At 29.7% G+C, this 12,778-nt stretch overlaps 1 protein-coding gene across 11 annotated transcripts in view; it reads right to left on the bottom strand.

Moving 5' to 3' along the window:
* Positions 1-12,778, bottom strand: part of LOC130673967 (bromodomain adjacent to zinc finger domain protein 2B-like) — a 174,700-nt gene that overhangs the window by 71,430 nt on the left and 90,492 nt on the right. For all 11 annotated transcript variants that reach the window (XM_057479193.1, XM_057479191.1, XM_057479189.1 and 8 more), the window contains 3 exons: positions 10,238-10,468; positions 8,702-8,887; positions 5,600-5,783 (listed from right to left, as the gene is read on the bottom strand). In XM_057479193.1, coding sequence (XP_057335176.1) covers positions 5,600-5,783; positions 8,702-8,887; positions 10,238-10,468 — 601 coding nt within the window. The remainder of the gene's footprint in view (positions 1-5,599; positions 5,784-8,701; positions 8,888-10,237; positions 10,469-12,778) is intronic.

Genomic DNA, 12,778 nt, shown 5'->3' with positions numbered 1-12,778 from the left:
CAATAAAGAATACGAATGAATGATAAAAGTAATAATATAGCAATTTTCCAAATAAATAGTTCTAATTACCGTTATGTGATGTTTATTATACATTTAGTAATAAGTAGTAAAAGTGTTGCACTAAATGATTTGCATTTGTATTTCTTATCTAAATATATTAAATATTAAAGTATTTTCGAAGACTCATTTCCTTCGTGTGTTATCATAATACTATTAAAAATAACTTCACCATGATAACTATCATTATCCTCAAATAGTAATCACTCTTACTAATAAAAATAGTCATTAACATAATAAACAATAATAAAGTACACTAAGAGAAAAAATAACTTCTAGAACCTCCATCATCTAACGACCGTACGAATCAAGTAATTTTTACACGGTTAAGAATTGGTCACACTAATATGACACTCAATCATCTAATGACACGAGCACCCACCAATAAATGCCCAAAATGTGAATCAACACTAATAATCCAACATCTTCTAGAAGAATGTCTAGGCACCACAGGTAGGACCATCAAGCTACCAACGGAAATAACAGAATGATTAAATGACAAAAACAATTTAATTACAGTTCTAAACCTGCTAAGAAACTTGAAATTGCTCAATAAAATCTAATTTTCACCTTATGTAAACTGTACCATGTGTATTAGGGTGATCCAAAAAATAACAAATTTTTTTTTTCTCGGAAACAGGTTCAAAAGTTTCATTTAGATAAAAAAGACGCCTGTGAAAATTAGAGCTCTTAATATTAACATTAAGAGGTTCCTTATCGCACTTTTCTATTTTCCATAAGAATAACATGGAAAAAACTTTTTTTACGTCTTCTGATTTTAACAAGTAGCTAACGATGCGTCATAGGAATAATTGGCAGGCATATTTTTGTAGGAAATTGAATGCTCTACAAAAAAAGTTTCTTATCATTTTTTGATAAATCTATTTGTTCAAAAGTTATTTGAGGTTGAAGTCGAATTCATATTAAATTTTGAGATCTTTTTACTTTTCCGGCGAAGCTATCAGACCTATTACAAAATATCATGATACCTTTTTTGTAGACAATTTTATCCCCTAAAAGTTATTTTCAATAAAGTTTTTTCGAATTCTGCATTGTTTTCTAATTATTTTTATTTTAATGTCAAGCTCTTAAAATCGATCAGAAGACTATTTTTTTTAAGAGCTTGACATTAAAATAAAAATAACTAGAAAACAATGCGGAATTCGAAAAAACTTTATTGGAAATAACTTGTAGGGAATAAAATTGTCTACAAAAAAGGTCCCGTGATATTTTGTAATAGGTCTGATAGTTTCGCCGGAAAAGTAAAAAGATCTCAAAATTTAATATGAATTCGACTTCAACCTCAAATAACTTTTAAACAAATAGATTTATCAAAAAATGATAAGAAACTTTTTTTGAAGAGCATTTAATTTCCTACAAAAATATACCTGCCAATTATTCCTATGACGCATCGTTAGCTACTTATAAAAATCAGAAGACGTAAAAAAAATTTTTTCCATGTTATTCTTATGGAAAATAGAAAAGTGCAATGCGGAACCTTTTTATGTTAATATTAAGAGCTCTAATTTTCACAGGCGTCTTTGTTCATCTAAATGAAACTTTTGAACCTGTTTCCGAGAAAAAAAAAAATTTGTTATTTTTTGGATCACCCTAATATGTATCCTACTGAAGTCGCTCATGACCTTGATTGTTTACGCGACTTTAAAATAAATAAAAAAAAACTTCTAGAAAAATTGTATTTTCTTCCCACATGAAATTATTCTATTGAAAATTTCAACTCTAACAAATTTTTCGTGGAAAAATTTCAAGATTTCATACAAAATCGTGTTCTTAATTAAAGAAATCTGAGTTAATTTCAAAATATGCTGATCTTTTTTTTTCGAAATAATGTAAATAAATTTCGATTTTCTTCTAACAAGAAAATTATTTTTTAAATTAGATGTGAAATTAATGATCCAATAATTTTTATATACTGATTAATTATTTAAGAAAATATTATTTTTACAAAAATTATTTTTCTTTTCAATATCTACCCTCGATTTTCTTCCATTTTAACCCTTTTTGTCATTCATAATTTTTCTTTACAACGCGCGATTTTCATACTTCGAAAGTTTTCCTATCTCCGCCTGTGTTACTTATTGGTATACATATTGAACGAAGCAAGTTGAAGTGCATGTCAAAGAGTCTGCACAAATACACGCATTTTTTACACAGACTAACCCCCACTACAATTTCCGTCTTTTGACCTTCTCTCGATTTTCTTTGAAATATCCCCGGAGACCGGAAGAAAATCGAGGGTTTACAGTAATTACAGTCTTAGCTGACAATATTTATTATATTAAGATGGTAATAGCTATCATCGTGTATTTTAAAAGCCACTCAGCAACTTTTTAATTATTTAATTCCCTGTAATTACATTTTTTAAATTAACCTGTTGGAATGAACGCATTCAGTCGGTTATTGATTTTTTTATTTATCAATCAACTTGAATTAAGTCCTCTAATTTCCAACGTTCAGTTGATAAAAAGCTGTCATTTTTTAACATATATCTGCCTAAATTTATAACTATGCTCTATCTTCTACTGATCAATGCGATGAAAAATTAAATAAAAACCGGAAGTTGTAAGAGTGGAGAATTTTTCTTTGCAAGATGAAAATCATTCTTATCAGTAGCAATAGAAGTTACCATATTTTTTATAATAATTACGAACCCTAGATAATTACGGTCACTATTAATGTACTGGAAAAGATATTATCAAGTGGTTGTAATATTTATCATGTCATTTAGAGCCGCGATTTTTTTCCGATCTTCGGGGATATTTTTAAGAAAATCGAGAGAAGGCCAAAAGACGGAAATTGTAGTAGGGGTTAGTCTGTCTGAAAGAAGCGTGTATTTGTGCAGAGTTTTTGACATGCGCTTCAACTTTTTCCGTTCAATATGTATATCAATAAATAACGCGGGCGGGGACGGAAAAATTTTCGAAATACGAAAATTGCGCGTTGTAAAGAAAGTAATATTTGTTGATTTGAAAATTCATCTATTCAATTCATAGGTGCTCAGTTATCATGGAAAGGGTTCCTAAAAGATCTAGAGTCATGTGGGGAAAGTGTGCGCAAACCCATTCATTTCGGACAGAATTGCACACTTGTCCCACGGGACTCTAAAGCAATTCAAATACTGAGAGACAAAAGTGTATATTTTCAAGAAAAAATTATTGATTTAAGTATTTTCGTTAAAGTAAGAGACCCAGTACCAGATCACTCATGTATTTGTATATCTATATTTACTTAATTTTGCTAAGTATGGATATACAAATACATAGAAGAATCAGGTACGAGTTTCTCGACCGGGAACTAGGTCTTTTGCGTTACAGTCGAAGCTCCTTAAAGTTGCTCTCTTCGTACAGGACCATTTTCTAAAGTTGCTTTTTCCCCTTCTCCCCACTCTGCATTGTCGCTGGGATAATTGATTCTCCTATGCGCGTTTCGATGTGCCACAAAATCAAAACAAACCGTGTGATACATATGCGTTGAGGCTAACCTCAAATCGTGATTGTTAAATTATTTTTAATATTTTAATATTAATAAATAAATAATAAAGAAATAAAATAAAAAATATTTAGAGATTATAAAATAATCACTAATTTGAAACATTGACTGAACTATTATTTGCAATGATGAAAAATAAACTAATAAAATTTATTACATCTCGAAAATACTTTTGTTCATTAATTATAAGTTGCTCGGATAGTTTTATTAATGACAAAAAAATTTTATTTCTAGGTTAACTATCTCGCATAACAGAGTATGTATTCAATCAATTATAGAAGTTTAAATCGCGCGCCAGAATCTTTAATTCTGATTCGTTTAGTAAAAAGAAGAGTGGGAGAAAATCCGAGCAACTTTAGAGAGCATATCCTGTCAACTTTAGGGAGCTAGCAACTTTAGAGAGCTTCGACTGTACTTAAATGATTCCGCGCCTTTTGATCCCCAGACAAAATATCCCCGACAAAATATCCTTGGACATAATATCCTCGGATAAAATATCCTTGGACAAAATATCCCTCCGACTAAATATTTCCGATTGAATCTTTTATTACTATAAATAATCTTTTTCAGAAGAATAATATGAAATAAAGATATGCGATTTTTTCACACGTTTTGTGTGTATGCAATGACGATAAAGTATATCAATAATTTAACACATACAACCGTATCAATATTTTAAAAATTAGTGGCATGTTTAGGTTTCCACTATATTTAAATGGTGTATTGACAGTAAATGGCAGAACGATATAAAGCAAGTTTTCAGAGCTAAAATTCAAGATATATTTAAAATCGGAAAAAATTGTATTTCCATGAATTGACGGAATATAAAATAATATAACAAAAAATATATAAATAAAATATAAAATAAACTAACAAAAAATTAATAATAATCTTTAATAAAATGAAAAATTTGGAAAATCCAAAAGTGCACGCCTCGAACGCTAATGTTATGTTTTTTGTTAAAAGTTAAATTTCGAATAAAATTGAATATCCCGCTCTTTTCCCATAGAAATTTCCATGGTAAATATACGGTAATAAAAGTAAAAAAAAAAATAAATAAGGAGAACATTCCTAATGAAAAATGGCGGCAGTGTGTGTTTGTTTACATGTAAGATTGCCGGTTTTAACCGTAATGATTTATTTTTAAAAAAACGAGAAGACCTACAGTAGTGATTTTCGAAAGGAACCTTCTTTGCTTATTTCTGAAAATTTTGAAAAAAAAATTAAGTAGTTGCGTCAAATCGTTCTCGAGATATCCGTACCACGCTGTTTTTTTGAACCACAGACTAATGGACGTCCACGATAAATTTTTTTTAATGAACTTTTTTTTATATTAATACATATTAGACAAATTAAAAAAAGTATCAGGATTATTTATTAGTGTTTCAGCTTTATATTGATGTGCTTTTCATAATGTGTAAGAGTAATAGAAAAAAAAATATATGCACTTTAATGAGTGGAAATCGTGTGACCTTGACAGGTCGGTTATAAAGCACAACGTCTCCGCTTCGCTTCCGAGGCGTGCAATAATATAAACATATTTTATCATAAGGATATTTTGCCTTGAGGATATTTTGTCCTGAGGATATTTTGTTCAAAGATATTTTGTCTGAGAATATTATGTCCGAGGATATTTTGTCGGGGATATTTTGTCCGGGGATCAAAACGCGCGTTACCACTTAAATAGTGACAAGTAATTATTGTCTTCAATCAAGTAAAATAATTACTTTATTAAAGTATTTTATTTACTTGCTTAATACTAAGAAAGAAATTTCATTTTTTCACAAAAATATTTTTAGACACGTCCTTTTTTATCTAATTTTGTTTAGATCAGTTTAGTACTGAACTCCCTATAGGGATCAAAACGCGCCTTACCCAATAAACGACACATAAGTCAGTCGATTAAAAAATATTTTTAAAATGAATCAATCAATTCCATTAAAATTTAAATTGCTCAAGTAAAAAATTATGCTTCAAATAATTAATTAAATAATCTATGAACGTTTGATGATAAATAAGTAAATAAAAATACCTAACGACGTTTGTTTGAGTTGTCGGTGTACTACTCGTTGATGGGGTTGAATTACTGGTATGAGTTGTAGTATTTGTTGCTAGAGTCACTGATGAGCTACTTGTATGACTTGGAGTGATCGTATTACTTGTATTACTAATGCTACTGCTGCTTGTAGCTGGTTTGTGACTCTTGCTTGACTTAGCTGTAAGTAAACAATTTGTTACAATATTAAAATATATCAAGAAACAATAAATTGTTCTTTCAGTTTAATTTTTATTATTTTAAATTTTTTTAAATATTCCGCCTTTTTTTCTTAGATGTCGCTTTTTATTTTTTAATCCTACTGTCATACTAGTGCTGCTGCCAGTAGTTGGTAGGGAAAAAACGAAATAGAGCACTACCTCTCCGAGGTGTGCAAAATAATAATAATAAAAATAAAAAATGGCTGCTAAATTTTTCGTGAATTACCGATTTTTAATTTTTTCGAAGCTTATCAAATTTAATCCTTCGTATTGTCATTAATGGGATAAATTATTAAAAAAAAAATTACTTACTGATTTTAAATTGAAATTAAAATTTGATGTCAACTAAAAACCCAAATTACTATTAAAAAAATTATTTTCACAACCAATAAAAAACAATTAGAATCTGAGTAAAATTACTAAGGAGACTTTTAAAGAGTATTAAATTGCTTACAAAATGCCGCAAACGGCGACCCGATAACTTGAAATGCGGGTGAACTACAGAGAATTGAAAAAAAAATTCTAACTTTCCTATGGATTTTAAATGGGAAAACTTCGAAATAAAATGTAAAGTACTTGAAACTGAAATTAAGAGCTGAAACTTGAAGGGAATTTTCTTTCAACGTCTACAAGAATATTTTGAAGTGGGAGTGAAAAAATAAAATATTCGTTCTAAACAGACCACCCTAGAATATGTATCCCCGATTGTGGTAAATTCAACAGCACCTTTTTTTACGTGTAGTAGGGCAGAGTGGGGCTAGTTGATCACACGGAGAAAAATGTTGGTTCAAAACCTACTAATTTTTATTATGCTGTCGACGAAACTTGAAACAGGAAGGGAAGCATCCAAAAAATTATTATGCTCTTATAAAAAATTATTATGCTGCATCACAATTATTATAATGTATGGAAGTAATTTTTATTAAATCTTATCGATAAGTGTCTCGCGCGTAGTAAGTATTATGATACAGTATAATAATTTTTCGTATGAGCATAATAATTTTTTGGATGCTTCCCTTCCTGTTTCAAGTTTCGTCGACAGCATAATAAAAATTAGTAGGTTTTGAACCAACATTTTTCTCCGTGCATAGGGGCAAGTTGTGCAATCGAAATATCTCGAAAACTAAACAACTTACAACAAAAGTTTAAATGGTGAAAAAAAAGGGTTACGGGAGGAGAACACATTGCCTGATTATCTATCGCCATCCGGTGCTCAGACTAATTAACCAAAAGCTTTGTTTTTTTTTGCGTCAAAAAAAAAAACAGGTCTTCAGAATTTTTCTCCTATACTCGTATAAAAATACTTTTTCGTGACCACGTAGGTATTCAAAGATAATTTAATTATTGCTCTTTCGATTCTATATGATTATTAGGGTGTTTCAGAAAAAACAAATTTTTTTTTGGTATTCAAAAATTGAAAGTATACCTGCAAATAAAAATTTTGGTGCCAATCCGAGCTCTTAATAATAATATTAAGGTTTGCCTCAATCCATTTTTCTATTTTCCATTTAAATAACATAGGAAAAAAATTTTTTTTTTTTTTAGAATTTTCTAGCTTACAGACCACTCAACTGATTTTTATGCGTAATTAAACTTTGTGTAGGAAATTGAACGCTCTACAAAAAAAGTCTCTTATTATTTTTTGATAAATCCCACTGTTCAATAGTTATTCAAGTTTCAAGTCAAATTTATAGTAAATTTTGAGATCTTTTTACTTTTCCGGCGAAACTATCAGTCTTATTACAAAATGTCATAGAAACTTTTTTGTAGGTAATTTTATTCCTTACAAATTATTACGAACAAAATTTTTCGAAATTCCGTATTGTTTTCAATTTATTTTCATTTCAATGTCAAGCTCTTAAAATCAATCAGAAATCTATTTTTTTAAGAGCTTGACATTGAAATGGATATAACTTGAAAACAACGCAGAATTTCGAAGAACTTTATTTGTAAAGATTTGTAAGGAATAAAATTATCTACAAAAAAGTTTCCATGACATTTTGTAATAAGACTGATAGTTTCACCGGAAAAGTAAAAAGATCTCAAAATTTACTATAAATTTGACTTGAAACTTGAATAACTTTTGAACAGTGGGATTTATCAAAAAATGATAAGAGACTTTTTTTGTAGAGCGTTCACTTTCCTACACAAAGTTTAATTGCGCATAAAAATCAGTTGAGTGGTCTGTAAGCTAGAAAATTCTAAAAAAAAAAAAAATTTTTTTCTTATGTTATTTAAATGGAAAATAGAAAAATGGAATGAGGCAAACCTTAATATTATTATTAAGAGCTCGGATTGGCACCAAAATTTTTATTTTCAGGTATCCTTTCAATTTTTGAATACCAAAAAAAAATTTGTTTTTTCTGAAACACCCTAATAAGTATGCAACAATCATAATAAATAAATACTTGCTTGTTAATTACAATTTTATGTTGTACTCATACGATTTTATACAGTCATTTCGTTTATTTTAGCCATTGCACAACTAGCCCCATACTATGTTCAACTAGCCCTACTAGTGGGACACGTTGAGCAATTTGGAGCGCTCACACATTTCTGGGAATAACTTGTAAATTTACACTCGGATCGTTTTTATGTCGCTAGACCATTTGAAGAAGACTAAATTACGAACCTAACAGCACATGAGTTGATTAAATCCGATGCATCGTCTGAAAGTTATGGAAGATCAAACCAAAAAGTGATCAACTAGCCCCGCCCTGCCCTATACAATTTAACTCATTTCAGTGTAATCAAAAAAGTATAAAGATATAAGGTCAGTAAATTAGTCGCAAAAGTAATTTCGATCGTAAGGCGCCCGCAGCGCGATCGCGCTTGAGATGTAGAACAACAATGACAATGTAAAATTATTTATACTTACATTTACTGGATTTGTGTGATGATAAAGATGATGAATTTAGTAATGAAGCAGGATATGGTGGTAAAAGACTTTCAGCGCCTGGTGGAAAACTTGGTAAGCCAGCAGCGCCTTGTAGCCTTGCTAAATAATCTTGAGCAGCTAAATGCGATGCCATTGTCCACCATGCAGCACTAGCAGGATTAATACCTTAAAAAAAATCAAATATATAAATTAATAATACGAAACAAAGTATTACCCGGGTCGAAAAATTTGATCTGATTTTAGTCTAACTGGACTGTATTTGGACTACTTGGTCTGTTATTGAACTTCGATAAAAATTTTAATCTGTTTTTGATCTACCCGGACTGAAAAATTTGACCTGATTTTAGTCTGATTGGACTATTTGATCTGATTTTGATCTTTTATGAAAATTTTAAGCTGTTTTCGACCTGCTACTTTAAAAAACAAACGCGTTACGAGCAGACTAAATTAGATTAATTCGTGAACTTTAAAAAATTTTAGTTCTGAAAATTTACAAGGACAAAACTAGATTAAATCATGGACTTATAAAATTTTTATTTATGGGCAATATTTATGAAAAAATATTAAGTTGCAGAATTGATTATGTTTTATTTAGTATTTATTTACTATCTTTTGTTTAAAAATGTCGGCAGTTAATGAAAATTTGACAGCTTAATTTTTTAGTTGTCTTCATTGAATATTTATATCATTGAATAAAAGTGATAAAACAACTCTTAAAATGTCAAGAATTTTCTCTTATTTACTGGATAAAATTGAAAATATTTTGGCATAAGAAAACATCAAAATTCTTGTGCTACGGAGAAAAATGTTGGCTCGAAATCTACCAATTTTTATTATGCTGTCGACCAAACTTGAAACAGAAAGTAGAGTATCCAAAAAATTACTATACTCTTGTAAAAAATTATTATGCTGCACCAAAATTATTATAATGTATGGAAGTAATTGATATTGAAGCTCATCGATAAGTTTCTCGCGCGTAATAAGTAATGTGATACAGTATAATCATTTTTTGTAAGAGCACGATAATTTTTTGGATGCTTTACTCCCTGTTTCAAGTTTAGTCGACAGCATTGTAAAAATTGGTAGGTTTCGAGCCAACATTTTCTCTGTGTGACTTCTTATTATGGAAGCGCATTAGCATGTTTTAAATACCAAGAAAATTAAAATAAATTAATAAATCTAGATTATTATCATTATTATTTATATTTATAAAAAGTCCTGTATTTGTCCTTAAAAACAATTGAACACAGACCAATAATTATAATAAAAAAGTCTGTTTTTAGTCTAAACGTGATTTAAAACAGACTAAATATCATGCGAAAATAAGTCTGATATTAGCCTGGATAAGGAATAGTACGGGCAAAAACAGATTAAATTCTTATATAAAATAAATACGATTTATAAACTTGAATTAACGGAAAAATATTTGAATTTATCATTTATTCTAAAACAGATCTAATTTTTTAACCCGGGATAAATTTAAGGATTTGAATTACTGATTAAGTAATAGATTACCTAAACTTGCAGCCTGGCTGGCAGCAACACTCAAAGTACCGAGACTTGCATGAGAATACGGAGGTGGAGGTGGTGGAGCTGAGGCAGTGGAATGACCTCCGAATCCAGGTGCCGCACCACCTCGACCTAATAACGCATAGGCCGATGGCAAATGATGAGCACCGAGCCCATATCCACTCGACATCCCTCCAAATAACGAAGGTGTTGTGCTGTCACTCCGTGGCCAATAAGCTAAAAAATGGTAAAATTTCATTTATTTAGATTATTCGCACTGTTAAATTTTTAATAATCGAATTATGTTTAAAATAATATATCTATATCTATATATATACTATCCCGTTGGTTTGCAATGAACAGTGGCCTTGGTCAAGGACATGGCAATGAGATTGTCGAGCGCGGCTTTAATTTATACCGGCCGACGAACCTTGAACTTGAAACGTGTTTTTCTTTTTGTGTATTCATTACTATTATATACAAATTGTTAACGCCCTTTCACTTATTTTACAATTCTTTCCATCAACTAATAAAGGAATTAACGGCTTAACAATATGGACGATATGCTAATAATAGTTTGTGTTCAAACAGTATATTTTATATTGCTTGGCTCTTTTTTAGTTATGCCTTTCCTAACTTTTCTTACGTAAATATGTAGCTGGGGGCCGGTTCTTCCCGTGTAAATTTTTCTTCGTAATGAAATAAGATCTAAATTTTATCACGAAACTCAAATTGTGACGCAAATATGACTTTCACTATGAAATTGTCAAAAATTTTCAAAAATATGATAAATTAAACGAAATTACACAGTAAAAAAAATTTTGGGAAAATTAACACGAACTGTGTTAAAACAATATTTTACACAAATTTTTATGTCGTTTTGAAGAAACAAACTTTTGGAGCAAGAAATTTTTTTTTTCTTGGCCCAATCAACTTTTATTTTCACTTAAGCAATTTATTTTTTGGAGCAAGAGAATTTTTTTTTTGGGCCAAGAAATTTTTTTCGTTCAAAACTTTGATTTTTTGGAGTAAGAAATTTTTTTTCTTGAGCAAGAAAAGTTTTTTGGCCGAAGTTAAACTTTTTTTCGTTCAAAACTTTGATTTTTTGGAGTAAGAAATTTTTTTTCTTGAGCAAGAAAAAGTTTTTTGGCCGAAGTTAAACTTTTTTTCGTTCAAAACTTTGATTTTTTGGAGTAAGAAATTTTTTTTCTTGAACAAGAAAAAGTTTTTTGGCCGAAGAAACTTTTTTTCGTTCAAAACTTTGATTTTTTGGAGTAAGAAATTTTTTTTCTTGAGCAAGAAAAGTTTTTTGGCCGAAGTTAAACTTTTTTTCGTTCAAAACTTTGATTTTTTGGAGTAAGAAATTTATTTTCTTGAGCAAGAAAAAGTTTTTTGGCCGAAGTTAAACTTTTTTTCGTTCAAAACATTGATTTTTTGGCAAGAGATGACTTATTTTCTTTAGTCAATAATTTTTTTTCTTAAACCAAGAAATTTTAAATTTCGCTTCAAAAATAAATTTTTTTGGAGCAAGAGAATTTACTGTCTTGAACCAAAAAAAAGTTTTTGAATCAAGTGTTTTACTTTTATTAAATCAAGAAAGAAAATTCGGAAGACAATATTTTTCTTGAACCAAGTTAACTGTTTTTTCTGTGTACGTATAAAATACCTCCTCCCCAACGTTGAGTTTTAGAATTTTTTTTTACATCAAAGGGGTTTTTCACCCCCAATACGGCGCGAATTTTCGTAAAAAATAGCAATTTTTACTTTAAATGACCAGTAAAAAAAGAAAAAAAATGAAAAAAAAAATAATCAGGGAACGTTGGGGGGAGGTTTTAATAATGCTTTGACCCCCCCCTAAATTAAATTTTGATACTGTTAAGACAGTTCAAGGTCATTGAATACTTTTAAAAAGTGGGGGGGGGGGGTACTGTCTGAGAATGTCCTTAAACGTTAAAGCGAAAAAAAATGTTTTCTATTTTTAAAAAAATTTAGAAATTTATCAAAATATCAGAAAAAATTATCAATAGAAGAAGTAATGTAGCACAAATTAAAGCTAATTGAATCAACTATAAGACGCAATCCTTCAAAATCGATAAAAAATCATCTTTTTAGGTTCAGAAGTTATTTAACGATAACTCAACAAAAGTCGATTTTTTCGAAAAATCAAAAAATTTGAAACATCCATAAGTTCTAAACTTTCGGGCCGATTTAGCTCATCTTCGATCAGAATCAGATTCTTTAGCTACATAATAAGTATAGGAAGTTTTATTAAGATCGGTGTAGAATTGTGGTCGTTATCGTAAGAGAACAGTGCGTTATCGTATATATATAAATTTTCGAACCAATGGTATCTTCAGAACCTACTCGACTAGGTCCGACATAAAATGATAAAATTTTTGGAAAGTTAAGGCATAAGGACAAGTACAATATAGTTACATTTAGATAGTTAGATGATATGTTAAAAAAAAAAATAAATAAAATAAAACAATGAGGAATAATGAATTATATAGGGGAAGGGGGGGCAAAAGGGGGTAGGGTGGGCAAAAC

The sequence above is a fragment of the Microplitis mediator genome, chromosome 8, assembly GCF_029852145.1.
Source record: "Microplitis mediator isolate UGA2020A chromosome 8, iyMicMedi2.1, whole genome shotgun sequence".
NCBI lineage: Eukaryota > Metazoa > Arthropoda > Insecta > Hymenoptera > Braconidae > Microplitis > Microplitis mediator.
Note: the sequence above shows the minus strand (reverse complement) of the source record. Positions and strands in the feature narration are given on the sequence as shown.